The sequence below is a fragment of the Festucalex cinctus genome, chromosome 1 (assembly GCF_051991245.1).
Source record: "Festucalex cinctus isolate MCC-2025b chromosome 1, RoL_Fcin_1.0, whole genome shotgun sequence".
Classification (NCBI taxonomy): Eukaryota; Metazoa; Chordata; class Actinopteri; order Syngnathiformes; family Syngnathidae; genus Festucalex; species Festucalex cinctus.
Window position 1 is genome coordinate 6,176,007 of NC_135411.1, and position 24,581 is coordinate 6,200,587.

Below are 24,581 nucleotides of genomic sequence, written 5' to 3' on the forward strand. Positions count from 1 at the left end.
TGGTAAAAAAAAACAAAAAACATCTTTATTGTACGAATTTGTGTTTTTTTGGAACAGAGTACATTATGCAACAATTTTCGACTCGTGGACCCCCAACCACCAAGAAAGCAGAGTTGCGCTTGAAATAACGCGAAAACGCTGACGACGACGATGATGATGACGATGCGGCTTCATCTCCTGTAGCGGTACCTCTTGAAGTGGAACCACAGCTGAAAGATGCCGTTGGCAAACTGACAGCGGAAGCCGTGCCGGTGCGAATACTCCCACTCCCGGTTGACGATCTTGAAGGCGATGTCCTCGTACGGGGGGCCGGCGTGGAAGCGCAGGATCCCAAAGTCCTTGTTGTCGGGACTGGGCTCCAGGAAGTACTGAGGGGTGGAGCGCTTGTTGATCAGGTCCGGGTAGAAAATATTGAATTTATAGCCCTGCACGATCTTGGGTGGCGGGTTGTCGAAGTCGTAGTGCGTCTGGTTGTATTTGTTCCACTCGAAGCCCGTGTGGACCCTGTTGAAGAAACGCGGTTTCCTGGGCCGGTATTTGTCCGCCCACAGGTACATCTTGCCCGTGACGGGGATCTCCACGCTGAACTGCGCCTCGTCGTTGCCCATCCCCTCTTTGGCTCGCCGCACGAAGGCGTCCTCGGCGCTCTCGCTGGCGTCGCCTGGAGGAAAAAAAACGATATTGCAGTTTTGAGGGACCAGTTGAGTTGGTGTTACTTTTGAGATTCATTTTCTTCGACCGTTTGTCTTTTTTGTTGTTGTCATTTTTCAGACCGTTTTCCATAATTTTGGATTTTTTTTACCTGCCTTACAAATTTTTTCCCTATTTTTTAAACCTTTTTATCTATCAATTTTCTGATATTTTCAGCAATTTTGTGGACATTTTTTGTTATTAGAATTTCTTCATTTCCCCCCCCCCTGGACATTTTTAAATGTTTTTTTTCCCTTTCTAAAAAAAAATAAAAATCAATGTTGTGTTTTATGTTTTTGTTTTTTTTTTTTTTTTGTTTTTTACAATTCCGAAGACATTTTAGGATAATTTTCTGCTTTTGTCTTTGGACATTTTATGATTACTTTTTGAATGTTTTTTATTTATTTATTTTTTAATTTTTTTTAATTAAATTCTATGACCTTTTTTTTTTGGCAATTTTATGGACATTTTATGGTAATTTTCAGCTTTTCCTCTTCCTTTTTTGGACATTTTTAGTAGGGCTGCTCAGTAAAATCATGATTAGTACAATTATTTGTTTTTTGGTACAGAACAAGAAAATGTTTAAAGTTTAAACATGTAAAATAAATAAATAAATAAGACAAATAAATTTCTTTGAAACACTAATTATGCAAGTTCCTTTTGAACCAAACAAGATTCATTAAATAGGTCATTATAAAATAAAATAAAAATTTAAAAAACGTAAATATATACATTTAAACAACTCAAAATTAGTATTAATAATATTTTTTTTGTCTGTTTATGTCGATTCTGTAACTGTGGAATGTAATAATTAGAGCTGTCAAACGATTCAATTTTTTAATCAGATTAATCACATCTTAACATTTTGATTAATCGCGATTAATCGCTTATTTAAAAAGGCTTTTTTAACAACATTTTTTGCCTGCCAAATTTAAAATGCACCTCTTATGTGTTAATTTTTTCGGCATTTAATGTTAAGAGGACGTCTCATTCTCCTCTTTTTCTAATCAGTTACATTACTTGCATAATTTAGAGTAGAAAAAAATGACCCATATAGTTTGACATCAACAAATATTCTGAATGTCACATGCAAACATTTATGAAATGCTTCACTTTAATGCATGTTATGTTTATTGTTCATACACAACCTGTGCTACCTTAAACGTAGCCATCCGTTGTCAAGCCAAAGGATCATTTGCAGTCAAAATTAATAGTGCGATTAATCTGCGTTAATACGTGATTAATGCGATAATTTTTTGTGATTCATTAATTAGTTAACGCTTTAACTTTGACAGCACTAGTAATAATTAAAACTATTATTTGAATTTCGATTGAATTGCACAGCCCTAATTTTTAAGTAATTTTAAAAACGTTTTCATCGACCTTTCATCACTTTTTTTTTTTTTTTAATTCGGTAGTCTTACCAATTCAACGTCTTATCATCGTTGCTTTTTTTTTTTGTATTTTTTTTTTTGTATGTGTGCGTATGGGCGTGCGTGCAAATACGTATAAATTTATACTCATTAATTCACCTAAAACCTAATAAAAATCCCATTAACCAGGTACTTCAGAGTCTCGCCAGAGTCGTGAGGTTCAAATGGTCAGGAGACCAGAGAAAAGGTCAGAAAAGATAAAGATAAATCAAAGTAAAATGCAGCACCAACCAAACACTTCCTGCCTTCCCCATGGTTACAAAATCAAAGTCTTACGCCAACCCCAGAAGATCTCAAGAGACCAGAAGAAAAACTAAAGAGAGGAAGGAGGGAAGGAGTCAGTCAGTCTTTTTCTGACAACTTCAATATTTTTACATTTAAAAAAAAATTGTATTCATTTTTTATATTAAATATAATTAAAGCATTAATTCATTTAACCAATATTTTCACTAAAATAAATAAATAAAATTGTAAAAAAAAATATTTTTTTTTATTTGTATTTTTTTATAATATCCACAGGGAGCCACAAGAGAGGGACTAAAGAGCCGCAGTCTTATCCTATTAAAACGACTACTAACGCCAATAACGGGTTCATGTCCTACCCGTGACCTGCAGCTGCCTGCGCGCCAACTGCAGCCTGTGCGCGTCCTCCTCGGGGCTGATGGTGTGCGTGTCCAGCGGCAGCTCGGCGGTGGCCAGCAGCGCGGGACTGTAGCGACCCGAATCGTACTCGGCCTGGCTCTGCTGAATCAGGTCCTCCTCCGTCAGCACCGCCTCCGCCTCCTCGCCTTTCTCCTCCTCATCCTTCTTTTCGCCGCGCTCGGCGTGTCCCGCTGAAGATGTGGACGGGCCGTCCTCGCCTGCGGGCGCTTTGTTTTGGGACGAGGGGGAAGACGACTGGCCGGGCTCTTCTGATGTCGACTCTCCTGATCTGGCGGCTCTAAAAGACACACAAAAAAAAAAAAAAGTAATAAAGTAAAAATAAAGGAAAGTAATATGAGGTGGAATGCCCCAAATGTCGTACAGTTAACTCTAACAAAAAGGCGTAAAAACGGGTTTTAACTCTTTGACTGCCAAAAACGTTTAATCCCGATTAATAAAATCACAATGTATGCCGCCATAAACGGTAAATGACGTCAACTATGTTTTTTATTTTATTTTATTTTTATTTTTTTTAAATCAATGGCCAGTGCAACATCTAAGTGCAGCGCTGCCTGGTCAATGGGTTGTGGAATCAAAAACCCTCACTAACTATGGCCACTAGATGGCAGCATTGTATCTCTTCAATGGGGCTGCCCGTGTATCAAATTACAATGAAAGATGACGAAATCTGATGAAATGGAACGTTTTCAAGGATGACGTGAATGATAACATTTTGATAACGTGTGGCAGTAACAGAGTTAATACTTTGTCATTCTCTCCCAAAAATGTGTTTTTGTGTGTGTGTTTTTGTTGTTTTTTTTTTTGTTTTTTTTTATGCAAGAGCAGGGGTGTCAAACTCATGTTAACTCAAGGGGCCGCATGGAGGAAAATATATTCCCGAGCGGGCCGCATCGGTCAAATAACCGTATATAACTTCAAAGCGGTTGCCGTCAATTCTACGTAGATTTTCGCTATTTGTGGGCCAGCCCTAAATTACGGAGCTCAACTGTCATCATATTGTTCCCCCAAAAAATAATACAAATTAAAATGGAACGCGGCAACACTGAGTTCTGGGCGTGTTAAATCACATGCTTTGCATATATATTGGGAGTGGGGTGGGGGTTGGGGGGGGCTAGAGTAACTTTTTTTTTTTTTTTTAATCTTTACAAAAATCATCTCGCGGGCCGGATTAAAGCCCTTTGCGGGCTTGATCCGGCCCGCGGGCTTTATGTTTGACACCCCTGTGCAAGAGCATACAGAAGACTTTGATGCAGCTTCTGACGTGAAGCAGTGGCTTAAAGCAATGGTAGATATAAAAAAATGGACAGTAGGTGGCAGCAGAGTATAAGAGATTAGCCAGGGCCATGTCGCAACAAGCTCTTTTTGTCAGTGTTTTCACCAGCAATATGAATAATGATGAAACGTTCAAATCTGCAGTTAATGAGTGCAAAATGCACAAACCTTTTAAAAAAAAAAAAAAAAAGTAAATTATAGTTAGAATGTAACATGAATCCAACGGCTATAACGTTCCAACAATAATGTTAATCTCTAGGCTAAGATCTAAGAATGGCTAAGAATGCTGTGTGAAGTTGTTTTTCATCAAAAAGACGAGAGAAATTTTTACGTGAAATAAAATTTAGATCTGAAATGTTCGACATAATCTGCTAATAAAAATAAAAATAAAATAAAATAAAACAAACAGGGGTCAAATGATTGTCCCGACTAAAACTAGAGTAAAACATTGACAGTTTTTGTTGACTAAAACTAGACAAATAAAATTGTTTTATTGGACTAAAATAAAAACTAAAATGCGAGATTTAATGTGAACTAAAAGTTGACTCAATAAAAACGGGACCAAGTTGACTATGATAAAAACTAACAAGCGGACGTCTGATAAAAATGAAACGCGAGTGGCTCGAGTCGACGAATTGACTTACGGGGCGTCGCCCAGTGGCTCCTCCTTAACGATGGGGAACAAAGGTTCGCTGTCTACGCCTTGCTCCTGCTTCAGCTTAAACAGCTTCTGACGCAGCACATCCTGGTGTCGCTCTCTCAGCCTGTCACACAAACACATCTTCATGTACACAACAAATTGTTACACACTTCAAAATAAATACATAAATAAATGCTGGGTTGTTTTCCTAACCCACTCGCTGGATAGTAATGTTAGCTAATTATTTTGAGCAAGCAGATCGGGTTGAAAATTGGATTTGGGCAATCTGAAGACCGAAAGCTGGTTGCCGTTTTGGACATTTTTTGTGTACTGAAGTTGAAGTCAATGGGGAACTGCACAAATGCTATTTTTAGACTGCAAGGCCACGTGACTTCAGCAGCTTGAACTCGGAAGTGGGTCAAAAAGAAGCTCGCTCATTGACAAGCCATGCAAATAGGATAGTGCTTGTTTTGTTCTCATTTATCTCCGGAAAAACGACACGAGTAAACAACAACTAGGCCGATCGCAGATCTTTTCAAAAGTCTGACCTGCCAATCCCGATTTTTGCCGATACCGATTTTTTTTTTTTTTATCATTACAAGCAGCATATACCTTCAGTGTTCCAATCTTGTTTGATTGGAAAACAATTTAGGGGTGTCACGATTCGCCAACTCCACGATTCGATTTAAATTTCGATTTTGGGGTCACGATTCGATTTTTTTTTCGATTTTTTTTTCTTTTCTTTTTTCCGCTCCCCCACTTTATAACACAGAGGCATATGCTTCTGTAGGCTAAGGCTAGTCTATGATCATTGGTTCTATTCATTGTACAGTAAATCTTATTTCAAAAGATCGGCTACATATAGGTGATGCAATTTCCATATTATTTTTGTGTAAATTTATGTAATATATGATAATTGACATTAGGCAGGAATGATCAAATTCAAAGAATTTATTTACAATATAAAGTTAACCGTCTTGTTCTTACTGAAGTGTAAAATAAAAAATAAAAAAACAAAAACAAAAAGTCACAGTGGGTGCCTGCCATCTATTGACTGTTTTTGGTTACAACAGTGTGCTGTGCGTTCCTCTTAAAATAATGTGCAATGTGCAACAACAACAAAAAATATATTGTATCCAAAGTCATGGAACAAATACAGCCTGAACAAACTATATCCCAACATTTACAGTTGCTGGGCATACTGTAGCGTGGTTCAAGTACACTAATTAAATGTTTGAATCCAGCGTTTTCCAAGGCTGCAGGTCTGCTGCTATAAATAGACCTATGGATCTGGCGTTTCGCGCGAGCTGAAGTGTGTGGAAGTTTCACTGTAAATGAGGATGAAATAGTTGGTTGGACCGTTGTTTTCCCACTTCTAGTTGAATTTGATAAATCCAAATCTTTGTGATGCCTGCGTAAATGTCCCGTCATGTTTGTCGTGTTTCCCGTTGTTACGGCTGGCGGCTCGGGCCCGCCGCCGGCTCCGCTCCCCTAGTATGTATGTGTGTGTTTGTGTCGGCTGGTGCCTGTATAATGGTACTTCAGTTTGAATGCGCCAGCGCGACACTCTGATTGGAGGACTGTGCCAGCGCGACACTCCGATTGGACGACTGTGCCAGCGCGACGCTATTGTGTATCCGTGTATTATACCCCTATTGGTTATTGTTGTTTCTCCTCCGTTCTGTCAGTTCTGTCAAATGCGGTTATTATTTGTTCACCTTCCACTTTCACTCCCTTGTCAAACCCCTGCCTGAAATTTCAATTAAAACTACTCAGATGTTAAAGTCGACCCGTGTTTATCTACTCTATATTTTCTGTTATTGTGTTACTTCCCTTCCCCTTGACGAGCCGGGCGTAACACCGTGGCCGAGTACAGTACGCGCACATAGCATATCTTGCAACTGTGGTCTTTTTATCGACAACGTGAACGTTGTCGACATAACTCACCGGGAACGCAAAATGTTTCCAAACTGGTGACGAGAGAAGCGGGAGCGGCTTGAAGCACCATTGCTGTGTCTGTCCGCGCTTGCCATCATGACTGCAGGAGAAGTCAGCTAACAAGTGCCGTTAGCTATTAGCTGAATGGCTGCGTCTCATTTGCTTTCCTGGGAGGTGGCGGTGGCGGCGGTGGCGGCGGGCGCGGGGGGGGCATCGAATCGTGTGTCCTCTCTTCTATTTCGATGCTCGAAATCGTGACGTAATTTCGATCGATTTCGATAAAAAATCGAAATCGTGACACCCTTAGAAAACATTGAAGAATATCAGTGTAATAATACAAATGGTTTGTTTTAACTGCATAGCAAGTAGTTCTCTCAAATAAAAATGAAAGCCTGATGAGTCATCACAGCAGAAGAGGACAGTGGCTGACTTTTTCCAGACCTCTGAGGAGGGAGATGAGATTGTTGGAAAAGATCGGTTTATTTTTAACTCATTTGTTCCAAATAACGTATAAATACGTTTTTTAATGGTCTAAATGTCCCAAAGACGTATTTATAAATTTTTTTGGTTTTTTTTATGCTAGAGCATACAGAAGGCTTTGATGCAGCCTCTCAACTGCAAAGAACGGTTGCAGAAATGGTAGTTATTACACAAACGGCCAGCAGGTGGCAGCAGAGCAAAGGAGATCAACCAGGGCCATCTAGGAAAAAAGCTAAATTACTTACAATTTTAATTCGATTTGTGAAAACTGATGAAACTTAGCTCTCTTCTAATGTTAATTGCTGCAAAACGGAAACAGATAGAAACATACTTTTTTTTTTCCTGATGAAAGAAGAGACTTTAATCTTTCTTTTGATAGGTTCCATGCTTTTATAGCAATTGAACACAATATTCTGTGGGCCTTGCAAAATCGGTCAAAATCCAGTAAAACAGCCGGGAGCGAACGGGATTGCGAAATGTGAAAATGGCGGCGAATGAATGAGTTGAGTGTGGTGACATATATCGTGTGGTTCCCCATTGAATATAACATATTATGGTGTACTTAAAATTTTGGTTAAATACAAAAAAATAGGGTCAAATGTCATGACCACATTCCTACCTGGCTCTGGCCATGTAGACTCGGACCTGCTGTAGCAGACTCTCCCAGTAGCCGATGTCGAGGTTGGACCCACCGGCCCGAATCTTGGTCTCAATGTTGAGGTGCAGCGCCTGCAGCTGGCTGTACGTCTTCCCTTTGAACACGGTCTGCACGTCGCTGCTCACAGCCGTGTTGATGCCGTCGCGCCGGTCACCTGAGCGCCGTGTCGACGAATGACGGTCAGTTTCTGTTTGGTTGACGCGCACGATGAAAAAGGGCAAAAATGACGTACCGGGTCCCTTTCCGGAGGCCTCCAGTTTTCTCAGTTTGCTGATTTCGTCCTCAGTGATTGTGGTCATGTCTCTCCAGAAATCCACATTCTTGCCTTGCTCCAACTCCATGTAAACCTGAGAGCACAACAACACTCAAGTGTACAATTGCAAAAGTGTCAGGCTAAATTGAGTCTTTTGTTATTATTTATATTTATTAGGGGTGTTAAAAAAATCGATTCGGCGATATATCGCGATACTACATCGCGCGATTCTCGAATCGATTCAATATTCGGCAGAATCGATTTTTTTTTTTTTTTTTTTTTTTTTTTAGGATTCACACCTTGAGCATGGAAGAATGTTATATGAACGGAACATTAAGCCTTAATATTTTATTTTAATGCTGTTCAAATATGAAACAGATTACAACCTCTATAAGACTGAAATTTCAGATAAATAAATAATACACTTTCATATAATTACTGATTAGTATTTTCTAAATTTGAATGAAAAAAAATCGCAAAAATCGACTTATAAATTCGTATCGGGATTAATCGGTATCGAATCGAATCGTGACCTGTGAATCGTGATACGAATCGAATCGTCAGGTACTAGGCAATTCACACCCCTAATATTTATATTATATTATATATTTTATATTATATATTTATTATATTTATATGTATATCATTTATATTTATTTATACCAGTGGTTCTAAAATCGGGGCACGTGACATTTTAAAAAATATTTTTACAGTATATGTAAATATTTCTAAAAAATATATAAGTTCAGAAAATTAATGTTCTATTCAATATCAGTATCCTAAAAAGCCAGCATCTCTCCCATACCGGGGGGGGGGGAGCAAAAAAACCAAAACCGAGTACGCCATCGAACGGACCAATCACGAGCGAGCTACGCCCCACCATTGGCGACGTGTGCGCCGCAGCCGGCCACGAGCTACGCAGCACTTAAAAATTCATGGCTCGCGTAGATCATGTGATCTCCGCCGGTCATTAACGCGAGAGCAAACGCGGAGGCATAAATCAGGCTGAAGGGGAACGTAATAATGCTTGTGAAGTGAGTCAATATGTGGAGGAACTCAATGTGTGCGTGCATTAACAAGTAAGCGCCTCAATATTGTTATCAGAAATTGTAGGTGGTTTATATGTATTGCTGTTATGTACAAAAGCACAATATTGTGATTGTTTTGGTATGAGCTCTTTTTTTTCTTCTTTTTTTTTTTTTTTAAACAATATTGTGACCTTCTTTAACTCATTCACTCTCAGCCATTTTCACATTTCGCAATCCTGTTCGCTCCCGGCTGTTTTACTGGATTTTGACTGATTTTGCAAGGCCCACAGAATATTGTGTTCTATTGCTATAAAAGCATGGAACCCATCAAAAGAAAGATTAAAGTCTCTTCTTTCATCAGGAAAAAAAAAGTATGTTTCTATCTGTTTCCGTTTTGCAGCAATTAGCATTAGAAGAGAGCTAAGTTTCATCAGTTTTCACAAATCTATTTAAAATTGTAAGTAATTTAGCTTTTTTTTTCTTCTCCATGGCCCTGGTTGATCTCCTTTGCTCTGCTGCCACCTACTGGCCGTTTGTGTAATAACTACTATTTCTGCAACCGTTCTTTGCAGTTGAGAGGCTGCATCAAAGCCTTCTGCATGCTCTAGCATAAAAAAAAAACAAACAACAAAACGTATAAATACGTCTTTGGGACACTTACAACATAAAAAAAAAACGCATTTACACGTTATTGGGAGCAAATGAGTTAAATATCACCACCCCACCCCCACAATATCGTGATAATTATCGTATGGTGACCTTCATATCGTGATAATATCGCATTGTGATGTTTGCATATCGTTACATCTCTTCCTTCAAGTGTCACCCACCTTAATATCCTCCAGAAGGTCATCCATGTCTGTGACCGTCAGCCCATTGAGGAAGGTGTACGGTTCGTGCATCTCCACCGCCAGATCGTCATCCTCGGCGCTGATGTACTTGGCCAGCAGGTCGATGGGTTTCGCACGCCCGTCGCGGATTCGAATCTTAGACCTGCACACACGCACGTTTTGAACTCAACGTTTGGGTTGCAAAATATGACAATCTGGCTGCCGTTTTGATTTCAGCCGTGATAGCCGCATACCGCAGTTTGGCCTGATGCAGGTGGAAGTTGTCCTCCTGTTCGGCCCAGGTCTTGAAATGCTCCGCTTCCTTCTCTCGCTGCAGCATCTCCAGCTCCGTCTCCCTCATTGCTTTCTCTCGCTCGCGCTCCAAACGCAGCTGCTTCACCTACAACAAATTCATAATACATTACGTTAGCAATATAGTACAGCAGGGCTGTCCAAACTTTTTCATTTGAGGGCCACATGCAGAAAATCAGAAGGACGCAAGGGCCACATAATGTTATGAAAAGAAATTGTGTTTAGTCCTAAAAATTGAACAAATAATTTATTTGTTCTTTTGCATATTTAGTATATAAACCAATTTATTTGTTATATGGCAGTAGGGTTATTATAGTTTTGGAATTTTTCATTTTAGTTAGTATTAGTTTTCAGGGTGATTCTGTTAGTTTTTATTAGTTTAGTTCTTTAAAAAAATGCTCAGTTTGAGTTTAGTTTGTTAGTTTCAGTATTAGTATTAGGTTTTGTTTTGTTTTGTTTAAATGTGCATTACTTGTGCGCAATATTTAAAAAAACACCATGGGAGCGATGTCATCTTTTGGTGCTTTTCTATTGGCTGCTGCTAGATGACGTCACTTCTGTGTGACATACTTTCAAACGTCAATATTCCGCTTTATATCAAAATAAAACGACTAAAAATCACATTCAAAATCATCCCCAAAGGCTCATGCATTCAATTAATTACCAAAGACTAAAACAAAGAACATGTTTGCTATAATTATAGTTAGTTTTAGTTAGTTTTGTAAACATAAAATGTAGTTTCAGTCAGTTTTTGTTTTTTTAATAAGCATTTTCGTTTTTATTTTATTTCGGCAACAATATTGATTTTTTTATTTTAATTTTGTTTTGTTTTTCATTAGTTTTAGCTAACTAAAATAAACTTTAATGGCTTACTTTGACCATCTCCAAACATTTTTGTTCTATTTTATTTGAACCGAGTCAAATGCCATTTTTAGCATATGTAGCGGGCCACTGAAAAATGGACGGCGGGCCGCAGATGGCCCCCGGGCCGTAGTTTGGACACCTCTGTAGTACAGATAAATGTCCTGTTTGTTTAAAAATACACAAGATGTTTGTTTATTGGTACGTAATGTTATGTAATCGTGTTATGTAATAAAAATATTTAAAAAAATACACAGGATGAGGACCTTGAAAAAAAAAAAAATCACATTTTCTAATAGCAATATCGAGGGGGAAAACCCCCCAAAAACAATTGCAATTAGATTATTCGATTCCTCGTTCAGCCAAAGCATGCAGTAAGCAACCTTCTGAAGTTCTCTGCGATTCTCCTCCTGGATGCGTTTGTTCCTCTCCTTAAGATCTTTCTCCCCGAGGTGTCCGATACCTTTCTTATCCAAAGCCTGACAACATAAAAACAAGACAGAGCATCTCATATAAAAGGCAATTGAGAAAAAGTGATCTCATCGAACCTGCTCAGCTTCCAAACGTACCTTTTGCCATTTGAACGTGCCCAACAGGTTATTATCCCCAAAAGGGTTGTCGGCGTTGGTGTATCCCATGTACTCTTCACTCCAACCCATCTTTTCTCTCCTCTTCTTTTCCTTCGCCTCCTTCTTGGCCAACCTCCTGGCACGCTTCTCTTCTGGAGTCTCCAGAGCCTTCATCATCTCCTTCTGTTTCCTCTTGGCTTCCTTGTCTTTGGCGGTCTTGCTCTCCCGATCGGAGCCGGAGCTGTCAGAGGAGTCGGCCGAACTGGACTGAGGTCTCGCTCGGTCTCGGCCTTTCCCGCTCCTTTCCCCTTCGCTTTTGTCTCGTTCAGGTTTCCTTTCTCTATCTCTGCCCCACCCCTTCTGTCTCTGTCTATCTCGACTGAGGCTTCTCCGTCTTCCTCGCTCTCTTTCATCGCTTCCATCCCGGGAGCCTGAAGACGACCTTCTCTCTCGAGATGTTCCTCTTCGGGTCTGCAAGTCGCTTCTTCTCCCTCTTTCTCGAGGATGATCTGAATCAGAACTGAGACAAAACAAATGATTCAATAAACATGATGGATGTTTTGAAAACTAAAGGCTCAAAATTAGGGATGCACGATAATATCGGTGGCCGATAATTATCGGCACTTATCGACCAATTTGACGTCAAACGGATAAACCAGATAATAGAGAAATCTGGCGATAATTATCGGCAATTTGATTTCATACAGATAAAGTAGATAATAAAGAAATCCAGCACAATTACAGACATGCCACGTTGGTCCATTTCTTGTGGTTGTGGCTCCTATCCATAAAATTTAGCTTCATGGTGCTTTACATAGATTGAAACATTGTGCAAAGTTTATACAATGTTCCAATATATTTGTTAAACTTATAATAGCACTCAAAGGTACATTTGTATTCAACTTCCAGAGGGACTCGAAAGCATATTTGTATTCAAGTTAATTTTGCAAACAATTATCGGCTTACTTATCGGTTATCGACATTGGGACCTCTAAATTATTGGTTTATCGGTATCGGTTGAAAATAGCATTATCGTGCATCCCGACTCAAAATGTAGTAGATTAATTTTTTTCCGTAACGGTGCATAAAAATACATTTTGGATGTTAAGGGCTGCTTGAGCCCATGAAGACATACCTTGTCAACAAAACGATCAACAACAACAACAATATATACACTTTGTATCAGTACCTTGACGAAATGTCCTTAGATTTGCTTCTCACGCGTTGCATTCTTCGCCTCCTGTCACTCTCCGAGCCACTTCGAGAACTTGAACGGCCCCGATGTTGAGGCCGTCGTCTGTCTGGTGAGCTGCTGGCGGAATCGCGGCTGTCGGACCGTGCACGGCCCTGAGCGGGTCGTTTGGTGTCCATAATTTGAGAGCGATTCGTCCTTCTCTCTGGAGATTTAGACCTGCTCGCTCTGGACTTATTTCGCCGGTCCTGGCTCCGACTTCGGGACACGGAGCGGGATCGTCGTCTTGATTTCGAACCCATCGCGAACTTTGCGTTCACGCGGGGTCCTGATACGATTTCGTCGCGTTAATGCCATATGACATGCAATGATGATGATGATTATTATTTTAAAGACTCTATAATAGCCACGCTGTCACATAAATATTAAATATCCGAATATAAAATCAATACATGACATAAGTAACCCAATTTGTGCTACATTGTATTTTTTTCCCCCACCAAACGTTTTCACTCAGGCAAAACAGGGGCAGCTAAAACGGGTACATTCTGTACTTGTGGCGCAAGATAATTACGTCACACTGGTCTCACGTAATATAAATTAAAATGGAAAAGTTGACTGCGCTGGTGCTTACGCCATTATACGTCCAAAGTTAAATCTTTAACACGCCATTACGTAATTAAATAAAAATAACTTCGTTCGAAAAATAGGTCAACGCAGCTTCTCACAAACGCAAACGACACTCGCGCTCGTGTTACATCCTGTAACTGGTGAATGTAGTTTTAGGCATTATTTCCGTAATATAGAATGCATAATAATATAAGGCGTATATTACTCAATTTCGATTTATACTGTTTGTTGGATATAAAATAGTGTTTTATTGACGGGTTTGTCTAGATTCTTTAGCGTTTGAGTTTTAGAAGCCAATGTTTACAAACAATAACCGGACTACAAATCCCATAGCAGCTCATTGCACAATTGCCTGTTTTTAAGGGGAGAAAGGACTTCTTTTCAACAACATTCTTCGCTCTGTTCGCATGACAAGAAGGGTCCACAGTGGTGATTGTACTTTATAATAGTTTACAGTCGGTCGCTGTGGTTTGTTGTTAAATCTGCTACTGCTTTCTAATAACCAGCGGGTTAAAAATCTATTCGCGACAAGGTAAAAAAAAAAAAAAAAAAATCGTCTCCATCTGGTTGTGAGGCGGTCTTCGTTAGCTAGCTTATTTAGCCAGGAGCTACCAGTAGATTTACGGCTTATATCCGCGGCTACTTTTCCAAGTAGACCAGCTCAAGCTTTCGGTTACTCGGCGGGCCACGATGGTTTGGTTAGTTTACGCCACCGAGAATTGTGGACGTTAAATAATTGATCCGATTTTTGGCCACAAACTGAGCCCAATTCGCTTTGGCCTGTTTTCATTGTATCCTCGCGTCGGGTAGTGTCGGGTTGTTCGACCAAGTGAGTGCGGCGTCAAATTTAGCTGCGTTGCCGTCAACAAACGAGTCAGCAGCTGTCGATCGGGGAGATAACTTGAGGGTAGCCAAGTGTCAAGTATGGCGCAGCACGATTGCTCTCACGTCGCCAGTTCGCAGAAGGCTCTCATGCTGGAAATGAAGAGCCTTCAGGAGGAACCCGTCGAGGGCTTTAAAATAACACTGGTGGACGAGGCGGATATGTACAACTGGGAAGTGGCCATTTTCGGACCCCCCAATACACACTACGAGGGGGGCTATTTCAAGGTAAGACTCATTTCGAGGCAAATTGCTGGGACATGATATGTATATGAGACATTAAAACGACATAAAATATTTTTTGTTGGCGTCCTATACGTTCTAGGCCCGGATCAAGTTCCCCATGGACTACCCATATTCCCCACCCTCCTTCAGATTCCTCACCAAGATGTGGCATCCCAACATTTATGAGGTGGGTCATTAGTCGTCCTCATCAGAATCACTCAGTCATCATGGAACTGTAGCAGCATATTCAAACTTGTGACCTCCTATTTTATTAGAGTTAAATTGTTGTTTTTTGCCTTATTTTATTGTCCACAAGTTATTTAATAATGAGGTATTTTGATTAAGGGTGTGCTCAAAAAATCGATACGGCAATATATCGTTGTGGGCCTCATTACAATACGCGTATCGATACGCAGGCGTCAAAATCGATATTTTTTGTTAACATTAAATAGGCAGTTAACGTTTGCCGTTGCAGCTTGCATTGTACCTCAGAAATAATAACCAGCAGCGTCTTTGAAGTTAATTGACTTCAATTAATGCAAAAATAGCTCACTAGTGATTGGACACTGTGTCTTGCTAAGAAAAATGAAAGCAGAGGAAGAATATCATCATTTATTGACTTATAAGCTAAACATGGCACGTGTCTCATGTGGGACACATATGTATCGCAATACATATCGTATCGTGGCCCCTGTATCGTGATACGTATCGTATCGTGAGGTTGGCGGCAATACCCAGCCCTAATTTTGATAATGTGTATTTTAGTGACTTGCAAACAGAATTTGGTCTTTCCTGTAAAGAGATAGTGGAGATTTGCTGAATAAATGCTTGCGTTTCATTCTATGCAACTAGTTGAATATTGTCAATCTTATTAAAGGCCCAGTCTGCCTGTTTGACTCTGGAAAAGGCACTTTTAAAATACAGGATTTAAACAAACAATTTCTCAATTTACAGATCTGGGCTTTTCTTCACGTGTGGGGGTGATTTTGTCCTAAACCCCCACACCCCCAGCCTGTATTTTGCCATTTTGTGTTTGTTTTGTAAACAGTGGGACGTTTCTCTGGAAAGCCAATCGCAAATTAGGACAAAATCACCATCAGACATTAAGAGAAGCCCATAGCTGTAAATTGAGAAGTAGTTTGTTTGTTTAAATCCTGTATTTAAAAAGTGCCTTTTCCAGAGTCAAGCTGGCAGACTGCGCCTTTAATATTCCCACTCTGTCATAGTGGAACATCAGTTGAAATAACAACCTTTCAAAAACTTGAAATATAATTGTTAGACACTACACATACACACCACAGTCAGCTTGCTTACTAAATAATAGGGGTGTTAAAAAAAAATCGATTCGGCGATATATCGCGATACTACATCGCGCGATTCTCGAATCGATTCAATAATCGGCAGAATCGATTTTTTTATTTTTATTTTTTTATTTATTTATTTTTTATTTTTTTATTTATTTATTTTTTAGGATTCACACCTTGAGCATGGAAGAATGTTATATGAACGGCACATTAAGCCTTAATATTTTTATTTTAATGCTGTTCAAACATGAAACAGATTACAACCTCTATAAGACTGAAATTTCAGATAAATAAATAATACATTTTCATATAAATCTTACACTCTACAAGCTTACTGATTAGTATTTTCTAAATATGAATGAAAAAAATCGCAACAATCGACTTGTAAATTCGTATCGGGATTAATCGGTATCGAATCGTGACCATTCGTATCGGGATTAATCGGTATCGAATCGAATCGTGACCTGTGAATCGTGATACGAATCGAATCGTCAGGTACTAGGCAATTCACACCCCTACTAAATAATGTTGCTCAATCAACGGCAACATTAAACAAAAATGTCTACCGCGTCGTCGTCCATCCTGGCTCATATATTTTGCAATTTGCAATATGCATGTAGATTGTCTGCTTGGACTTTATTTATTTATGTATTTTTTATTATTAAAATAAGACAAAACAAACATTTCTAACAGCGTAATATCAACTTAATAAGAATTTTAATGGAAAATCATAACTTTTTGGGGAGGTGAAATGCGGAATTCTCAAAGGCACCTTATGGTGATGTTAACTCATGTTCACGTTTATTTAGCCAAATGACATACAGTAATTTATCTAAATCTATTATGAAAGTTTTCTACAAGAAAACAAACAAACAAACAAAAAAATAATAATAATTCAACATCAACCAACAAGATAAGTCCAGTTGTATCGATTAAATTCCAGCCTTTGCGGATTAGACTCAAATTATATACAGAGAAAAGCAACAAAATATAAAAATACTCCCTAAATGTAAAAAACATTTATACGTGCTTTCTACTTCTTAATTTATCAAAATATTCTTGTTACTTTTTTTTCAATTTATGTATTGTGCAGATGAAGACCCAATGTAAAAAATATATAAATAAATTATAAATAAGACATAAATGCAAAGGAAACATGGCAACAGATTTGGAGAAGAAACTTTCATGGCTTTATTTAAGAAGATTATTTGACGTTGTCAACTTTGTGAATTATCGGCAATTATCGACCAATTTGACGTCAAACAGATAAACCAGATAATAGAGAAATCTGCCGATAATTATCGGCAATTTGATTTTATACAGATAAACCAGAATAATTTTATAAATCCATCAATAATAATCGACATGCCCCGTTGGTCCATCTGGTTGTGGCTCACATCAATAAAATTCAGCTTCATGGTGCTTTACATACATTGAAACATTGTGCAAAGTTTATACAATGTTTCAATGTATTTGTTAAACTTATAGTAGGACTCAAAGGTACATTTGTATTCAACTTAATTTTGCAAACAATTATCGGCTTGCTTATCGGTTATTGACATCGGCACTTCTAAATTATTGATTTATCTGTATCGGTTGAAAATAGCATTATCGTGCATCCCTAGGCAAATCATTTGTTTTGTTTGTGCCAGCCTTAAAAACCCCCAGCTTCTGGTGTTAAAAAAAATAAATAAAAATCAAATCTTAAACACACATCCAAGTAAGGTATCTTTTTTTTTTTTTTTTTTTTTTTTTTTTTTTTTTTTTTTTTCCCCCCCCAGTGGTTATCATTTTTTTTTTTTTTTTTTTTTTTTTGCATAAATGCATGAGTCACCACAACTAGCTCTTGATTAAAAAAAAAAAAAAAAGTATGTTAATCTTTTGTCTCTAATTAATATGCTAACTTCATTATTTTTCATGTACAATTAATACCTTTAAAAAGTAATTTTTCTACTTGCTGTCAACTGATGATGACATCACCTGTGATGAGGAAGTAGGTAAGGGCCAATCATGGCTTACTTGACTTGTTTTCTGGGTCAGTAAACTGAGCCATGATTGGTCGTTACTAGGGGTGTGAATTGCCGAGTATCTGACGATTCGATTCGTATCACGATTCACAGGTCACGATTCGATTCGATACCGATTAATCCCGATACGAATTTATAGGTCGATTGTTGCGATTTTTTTAAATTCAAATTTAGAAAATACTAATCAGTAAACTTGTACAGTCTAAGATTTGTATGAAAATGTATTATTTATTAATCTGAAACTTCAGTCTTATACAGGTTGTAATCTGTTTCATGTTCAACAGCATTGAAATAAAATATTAAGGCTTCATGTCCCATTAAAATAACATCTTCTATGCTTAAGGTGTGAACCCTAACCTGAAGTAAGACGTTTTGTTGAATATTTTTCCGTTAAAAATGGAAGTTTAAAAATCGATTCGGCCGCCTATTGAATCGATTCGAGAATTGCGCGATGTAGTATCGCGATATATTGCCGAATCGATTTTTTTTAACACCCCTAGTCGTTACCGACTTCCTCAGCACAGGTGATGTCGTCATAATCTGTCGACAGCAAGTAGAAAAATTACTTTTTAAAGGTACTAATTGTACGTGAAAAATAATGAAGTTACCACATTAATTGTAGACAAAATATTAACTTTTTAACTGCTGAAAATGGCTCAATGAGTCAAGTATTCCTTCAAGTAGGTTTCTGAGTATTCTTTTTAGTTTGTTTCTGAAGTAATAGAGTTTATAGAAATTGTCAGTACACAATTGGAGTACGTACTTTTGCCACCTCTATTTAAAAAAACAAAACAAAAAAAACTCTGTTTTTCACATGGCAATCAATCCATAATCAATTTCTTGTCTTCCAGAACGGAGACGTGTGTATTTCCATACTGCACCCGCCCGTGGACGACCCGCAAAGTGGAGAGCTGCCTTCGGAGAGATGGAATCCCACCCAGAATGTCCGGTTAGCATGAATCGTCGCGATCTGGTTACTGTCTCGGACTCGAACCCTTATCACATGACATTTGTCTTCGGAGGAGTCGCTTCTCAACGGACGCGTGTTGACGCCACGTGGTGCGATCGGACACCATCCGTGAAAAATGATCTCGGTCTCTCAGCTGACATCTTCGCTTTACCTGCGAAGTACGGGCGGGGGAGAGACTCCAAAGTTAAAACGCAGTCATTTCCGAGACACTGCTTGCAAAGCTCGTTCTGCCCGAGGGAATGATTACAACAGAAATTACAGAGTCAAGACGCCGGCGTCGTAAAAACTTTAACAATATACTGCATAAGCAATATTTTTAAGTAACACTTCAACTTTTAGCAATAGGAGTGTGACGATATATCGATATCGTGATACTTTGTCTCCTGATAATTATCGATACGCCTACGCAAGTTTCGCCATATTTGTAGTTAATATACAGTAGGGGTGTGAATTGCCTAGTACCTGACGATTCGATTCGTATCACGATTCACAGGTCACGATTCGATTCGATACCGATTAATCCCGATACGAATTTATAAGTCGATTGTTGCGATTTTTTTTCATTTGAATTTAGAAAATACTAATCAGTAAGCTTGTAGAGTGTAAGATTTATATGAAAATTGTATTATTTATTTATCTGAAATTTCAGTCTTATAGAGGTTGTAATTTGTTTCATGTTTGAACAGCATTGAAATAAAATATTAAGGCTTAATGTTCCGTTCATATAACATTCTTCCATGCTTAAGGTGTGAATCCTAAAAAAAAAAAAAAAAAAAAAAAAAAAAAATCGATTTTGCCGATTATTGAATCGATTCGAGAATCGCGCGATGTAGTATCGCGATATATCGCCGAATCGATTTTTTTTTAACACCCCTAATATACAGCCACTATCACGACTCCATTGTTCATGACTTATTGAGCAATTACTTGGTGGGCCTCTAGGGGGAGCACCTCGTAAGAGTGGCAGGGAAATCTACGGAAGTCTTAAAGCGAAGAAGACTCATCAGCTTACTTTGACTTGTGGAAGACATTTATCTGCGGTCGGAATAACATTATTGTTGGAACGTTATAGCTGTTGGATTGATGCTACATTATAACTATATTTTACTTTTTTTTTTTTTTTTTTTTACCGTTCACCTTGAAGCCACCTCCTGTCTGTCCCATGTGTTTATGCATGTTGCACTCGCTACTCGCTAGCTGCAGGTTGTGTGTCACATGACAGTGTCACACTGACAGATTAGCAGAGACAAGATTTTACAAAATTATTTTCATCTCATTTTTGTTCATGAACTAAAATGTCCATCAATTTTAGTCCAGTTTTTATTAAGTGAAGGACATTATCATCTCGTCTTCATGAGTCGATGAAAATGCATACTGATTTAGTCCCAGTTATTGTTTATAAATAAGGGTTTTAGTCGAGTCAAATTAGTCCGGTGAAAAATGTGTGTCGACGAAATGATTTTTGTTTAGCTTTTGTTGACGAAATTAACACCAACACAGCACCAAATAGCAGTCAGTGTTTCTGGGAAGCCAGCTAGCTAGCTAGCGGCTAACGCACATACTGGATTTACAGGGCAAACCTGAGCAGAGCATTTTTTTCCCCCAGGGCTTTCAGTGGACACGCCCACAACCTTTGTCATTATTTGGGAGCCTGATGTCATAGTTTTTTTTTGTTTTTGTTTTTAATCAGATTTGACAGGCTTTTTTCGCGGCATTTCTCTATGGTGTGTCAAATTTTATAAAACATTCTATTTGCCCTTTACAGGGACTTTCAAATGAATAACTTCAATTCTTCTGGGTAACTTACAGGCTTGATGCTGTTATTAGCAAATAAGGGTTATTATGCCACCAAATGTTAAATGTTATTCACTTTAAGTTAATATTAGAATGTGCAATCCAATACTTTTGCTCACTTGAAAAGTTTGCAGTTTCAAATGCTGCCCTGTCCTGAGTTGTTATAATTGTACATATTTAGATGTAAATACCATCAAATAACCACTGCAAATTCTGATCTTTGATTTCATCTTTTGATCTAAAACGCACAATGACTTTGTCAGTATACAACAAAAATAATTGCAGTTCAAATATTTCTGGAGGGGATTGTATATTTCCCTTTCCCTGTCGTAAATTCCCTCTGAGGAAAATCATAACCACAATAATGTGGCCTGTGACAAAAATTAGTTTATCACTGCTGAAGTCTTCAATTAACCAATGCATGTTTTCTCATGTGGGAGGAGGCCCAAAAAAAAAAGAAAAAAAAAGAGGCTTACATGCTCCTTATCAGCCATCCGATATGTTTTTGTGTCAAGTTATATCACGTTGTGAGCCTCCTTTTGCGCTTTCAGAACCATTTTGCTGAGTGTCATCTCACTGCTGAACGAGCCAAACACCTTCTCCCCTGCCAACGTGGACGCCTCCGTCATGTACCGCAAATGGAGGGACAGCAAGGGCAAGGACCGTGAATATGTCGAGATCATCAGGTGAGCGGTACCCGCGATACGAGTTCACGTGCGGCAAATTGGAAAATGGTTACGCGTTGAATTAAAAGTACAAAAATTGGAATTTGTGTTTTTGTTTTTTAGGGGCAAATTAAGTGAACATGAGGAAGTAGTAGTTTTTGATTTGCATCAAAATTCAGAGAGAAAATTTCAGATTTTTTTTTTTTTTTTTTAAACAACCGAAATGGTATATGGCAGGCGCGTGAAACTCATATTAGCTCAGGGGCCGCATGAGGAAAATAAAAGTAAGAAGAGAGGGTATTGAAAAACAGGTTATTTTAGTTCACTAAAACTAATGAAAAAAACTAAAACAAAAATTCAAAACCCAATATTGTTACCGGAATAAATTAAAAAAACAAAATTCTTTTAAAAAAAACGAAAACTAACTGAAACTACATTTTATGTTTCCCAAACTAACTAAAACTAACTATAATTATAGCAAACATGTCCTTCGTTTTCGTCTTTGGTAATTAATTTAATGCATGTGCCTTTTGGGATGAATTTAAATGTGATTTATTTTTAGTAGATTTATTTTGATATAAACCGGAATAATGACGTTTGAAATTATGTCACACGGAAGTGACGTCATCTAGCAGCAGGCAATAGAAAAGCACCTTCAGATGACGTCGCTCCCATGGTGTTTTTTTAAATATTGCGCACAAGTAATACACATTTAAAAAATAATAATAATAATAATAATACTGCAACTAACAAACTAAACTGAAAGTAAGCATTTTTGAAGAACTAAACTAACAGAACCACCCTAAAAACTAACTAAAATGAGAAATTCCAAAACGATAATAACTAGAGATGTAACGATAAGGGCAATATTGTGATATTGTGATATTAAAACTGCCACCATATCGTCGTCATCATGTTCACAATATTTAAAAGGAACACATCTGTTAAGAAAGTCAGGTTGATTTCTATCTTCTAGCACCCTCTAGTGGCTAGTTCATTAGTGTAATTTAATTTTCATTAGGGATGTTTTGGCCTTCTATGTGATTTAAAATCTATGCTAAAAGTCAGATGAAGGGGAACCGAATTTGCTTGTAAGCGATCAATATGTGCTTGCATGAGCAAGTAAGTGCCTCAATATTGTTATTAGAGATTGTAGGTGGTTTATATGCATTGTTATGTAAAAAAGTAAAATATTGTGCTTATTTTTTTATTTTATTTTATTTTTTACAATATTGTGATCTTTTTTAAATATCACCAACCCCCCTCATAATTATCATATCGTGATGTTTGGATATTGTTACATCCCTAATAATAACCCTACTGACATATTACAAATGAATTGGTTTATATACTGTAGCATTTTTTCTAAATATGAAAAGGCACAAATAAATTATTTGTACAATTTTTCGGACTGAACACAATTTCTCTTCATAACATGATGTGGCCCTCGCGTCCTTCTGATTTCCTGTATGTGGCCCTCAAATGAAGAAGTTTGGACACGGCTGAATTAAGGGACACTCGACTCATTAATGACCTCATCGACGTTGATTGTGTCCTGCAGAAAACAAGTATTGGCCACCAAGGCGGAGGCGGAACGCGACGGGGTTCAGGTACCCACCACGCTGGCCGAGTACTGCGTCCGCACGCGTGCCCCGCCCCCTGACGAGGGCTCCGACCTCTTCTATGACTATTATTACGACGACGACGACGTGGAGGACGGCGACGGCGACTGCTGTTACGACGAGGACGACTCGGGCAACGAAGAGTCGTGACATGCCTTTTTTTTTTTCTTTTTTCTTTTTTTTCCTCCCCGCAGCGTGACCAATCTTTGCTGACACGCGACGACGACCCACCCCACTTTTACTGCCCGGGTGGGGCTCGTCCGAGAGGTCTGTGGTCTGCAAGTGAGAAATATTTGACGCCTCCTGTTTGTAAAGCAACGAAATGAGATGATTTTACCTTAGCTTGCGCGCTCTTTGTTAAAGCTGAATTGATGGGCTCATGTGGATTTTGCTGAGATTTGCACCAGCAAAAAACAAAAAACAAAACAGAACAAAAAGTTTTGGTTTTGACCCGAAACCGGAGAGGCTAACTTAAATACTGCTTCAAATGTTAAAGGTCAAATGGGGGTGACGCCACTTTGCACTGATGCAAACACTTACAAATCATTCACAACTTCTTTCATTGTTACTAATTATAGTTTTTGCTCACCGATATTAAGTCTCTTCCTGCAGTGGTGAACTACAAAAAAAAATAATGGGATGGGACTTTCCTCAAACGTCATCTGCATGCCAGAAAACATTGGAATATATATTTTTGAGTTTCTTCCTCTGGGGAACTGTTTGCAAATGGTGATCTGCTTTACAGCTCTGATAACAAAAGCGTGTGATTACAGAGAACCGAGAAAACTCGCTCAAGGGGACTGCCAGCTGTGTCAAAAAAATAGCCGTTCACCATTTTTACTGTCAAGAAAATAATCTTCGCTTGGTTCGCCTCTGGTTGTCGTTTTGATGGAGGATAAGGCCACCAGATAAAGGAAGTGTAAGTTTGACCATGGCTTCTGCGGGAGGACAGTACTCTCTCATCAAAATTGTCTCCTCAGGTTTGATGCCTGACTAAACAAAATGTTTTTTGTTCTTTTAAATGCCCCTGAAATGTATGCTGTTGTATTCTTGTCTTTATTTTTATTTTTTGCTTCTCGCAAGCAATATTAGTCTTTTTTTTTTTTTTCCCTTCCCCCTTTATGGTTAGAATTAATGCCTGCAACCTTTTGCTTGAGAATGTTTCATGTGATGAGATTATTAGGCTTGACAACTAAACGTGTGTAGAAAATTTGTCCGAGAAATGATGTTGCAAGTGTCAGGATTTATTAAAGGATTTTCAGCCTTGGAAGTCAGTGGAAGTGGAAAAAAAACAATTCCGCCACAATTTTTTTTGTTTTACTGTTTGTGTTAGTAGTGAGTTTTAAGTATTTTGATATATTTTTTTTTTAGTGTTGGTGTGTTTCCTCGTGTGTAATTTTCGTCACCAGTATTGATTGTTTCAACTGCTCCAATTGGACTTCACTGAATTTCTCAGGATTATTCAATGACGTACATTCAACATTAGTGGGTCGTTTTCAGAGTGACAGACCTTGACGGATATGCACATGTAGCTGTATGGATGATCACCTTGTTTTCTCCACCTGTTTATTTTTTAATTTTTGGCTATTTAAAAGTGAAAAATAAAGATTTATTGGAACAAAATCGACGTGAATTGAACAAGT

General features: G+C 38.3%; 2 protein-coding genes across 2 annotated transcripts; one reads left to right on the plus strand and one right to left on the minus strand.

The window, feature by feature from the left end:
• cactin lies at nucleotides 1-13,631 on the minus strand. Its single transcript, XM_077513016.1, has 10 exons — nucleotides 12,817-13,631; nucleotides 11,628-12,147; nucleotides 11,442-11,537; nucleotides 10,140-10,285; nucleotides 9,886-10,048; nucleotides 8,007-8,121; nucleotides 7,736-7,928; nucleotides 4,703-4,822; nucleotides 2,726-3,063; nucleotides 1-661 (listed from the first exon to the last, which is right to left on the minus strand). The coding sequence occupies exons 1-10, from the start codon at nucleotides 13,119-13,121 to the stop codon at nucleotides 171-173; spliced, it is 2,487 nt and encodes an 828-aa protein (XP_077369142.1). The 5' UTR covers nucleotides 13,122-13,631; the 3' UTR covers nucleotides 1-170.
• On the plus strand, nucleotides 13,537-24,561 carry cdc34b (cell division cycle 34 homolog (S. cerevisiae) b). The gene is made up of 5 exons (XM_077513100.1): nucleotides 13,537-14,559; nucleotides 14,657-14,743; nucleotides 18,739-18,836; nucleotides 21,203-21,337; nucleotides 22,878-24,561. Exons 1-5 carry the CDS (start codon nucleotides 14,374-14,376, stop codon nucleotides 23,086-23,088), a joined length of 717 nt encoding a protein of 238 aa, XP_077369226.1. The 5' UTR covers nucleotides 13,537-14,373; the 3' UTR covers nucleotides 23,089-24,561.
• Nucleotides 24,562-24,581: the final 20 nt, after the last annotated feature.

Coding starts and splice junctions, on each gene's coding strand:
- cactin (XM_077513016.1), bottom strand. CDS start 13,121: ATGGGTTCGAAATCAAGACGACGATCCCGCTCCGTGTCCCGAAGTCGG. Junction 12,148..12,816: donor TCTAAGGACATTTCGTCAAG/GTACTGATACAA, acceptor GTTTTGTCTCAG/TTCTGATTCAGATCATCCTC. Junction 10,049..10,139: donor CTGCATCAGGCCAAACTGCG/GTATGCGGCTAT, acceptor GCGTGTGTGCAG/GTCTAAGATTCGAATCCGCG.
- cdc34b (XM_077513100.1), top strand. CDS start 14,374: ATGGCGCAGCACGATTGCTCTCACGTCGCCAGTTCGCAGAAGGCTCTC. Junction 14,744..18,738: donor GGCATCCCAACATTTATGAG/GTGGGTCATTAG, acceptor CTTGTCTTCCAG/AACGGAGACGTGTGTATTTC. Junction 21,338..22,877: donor GAATATGTCGAGATCATCAG/GTGAGCGGTACC, acceptor TGTGTCCTGCAG/AAAACAAGTATTGGCCACCA.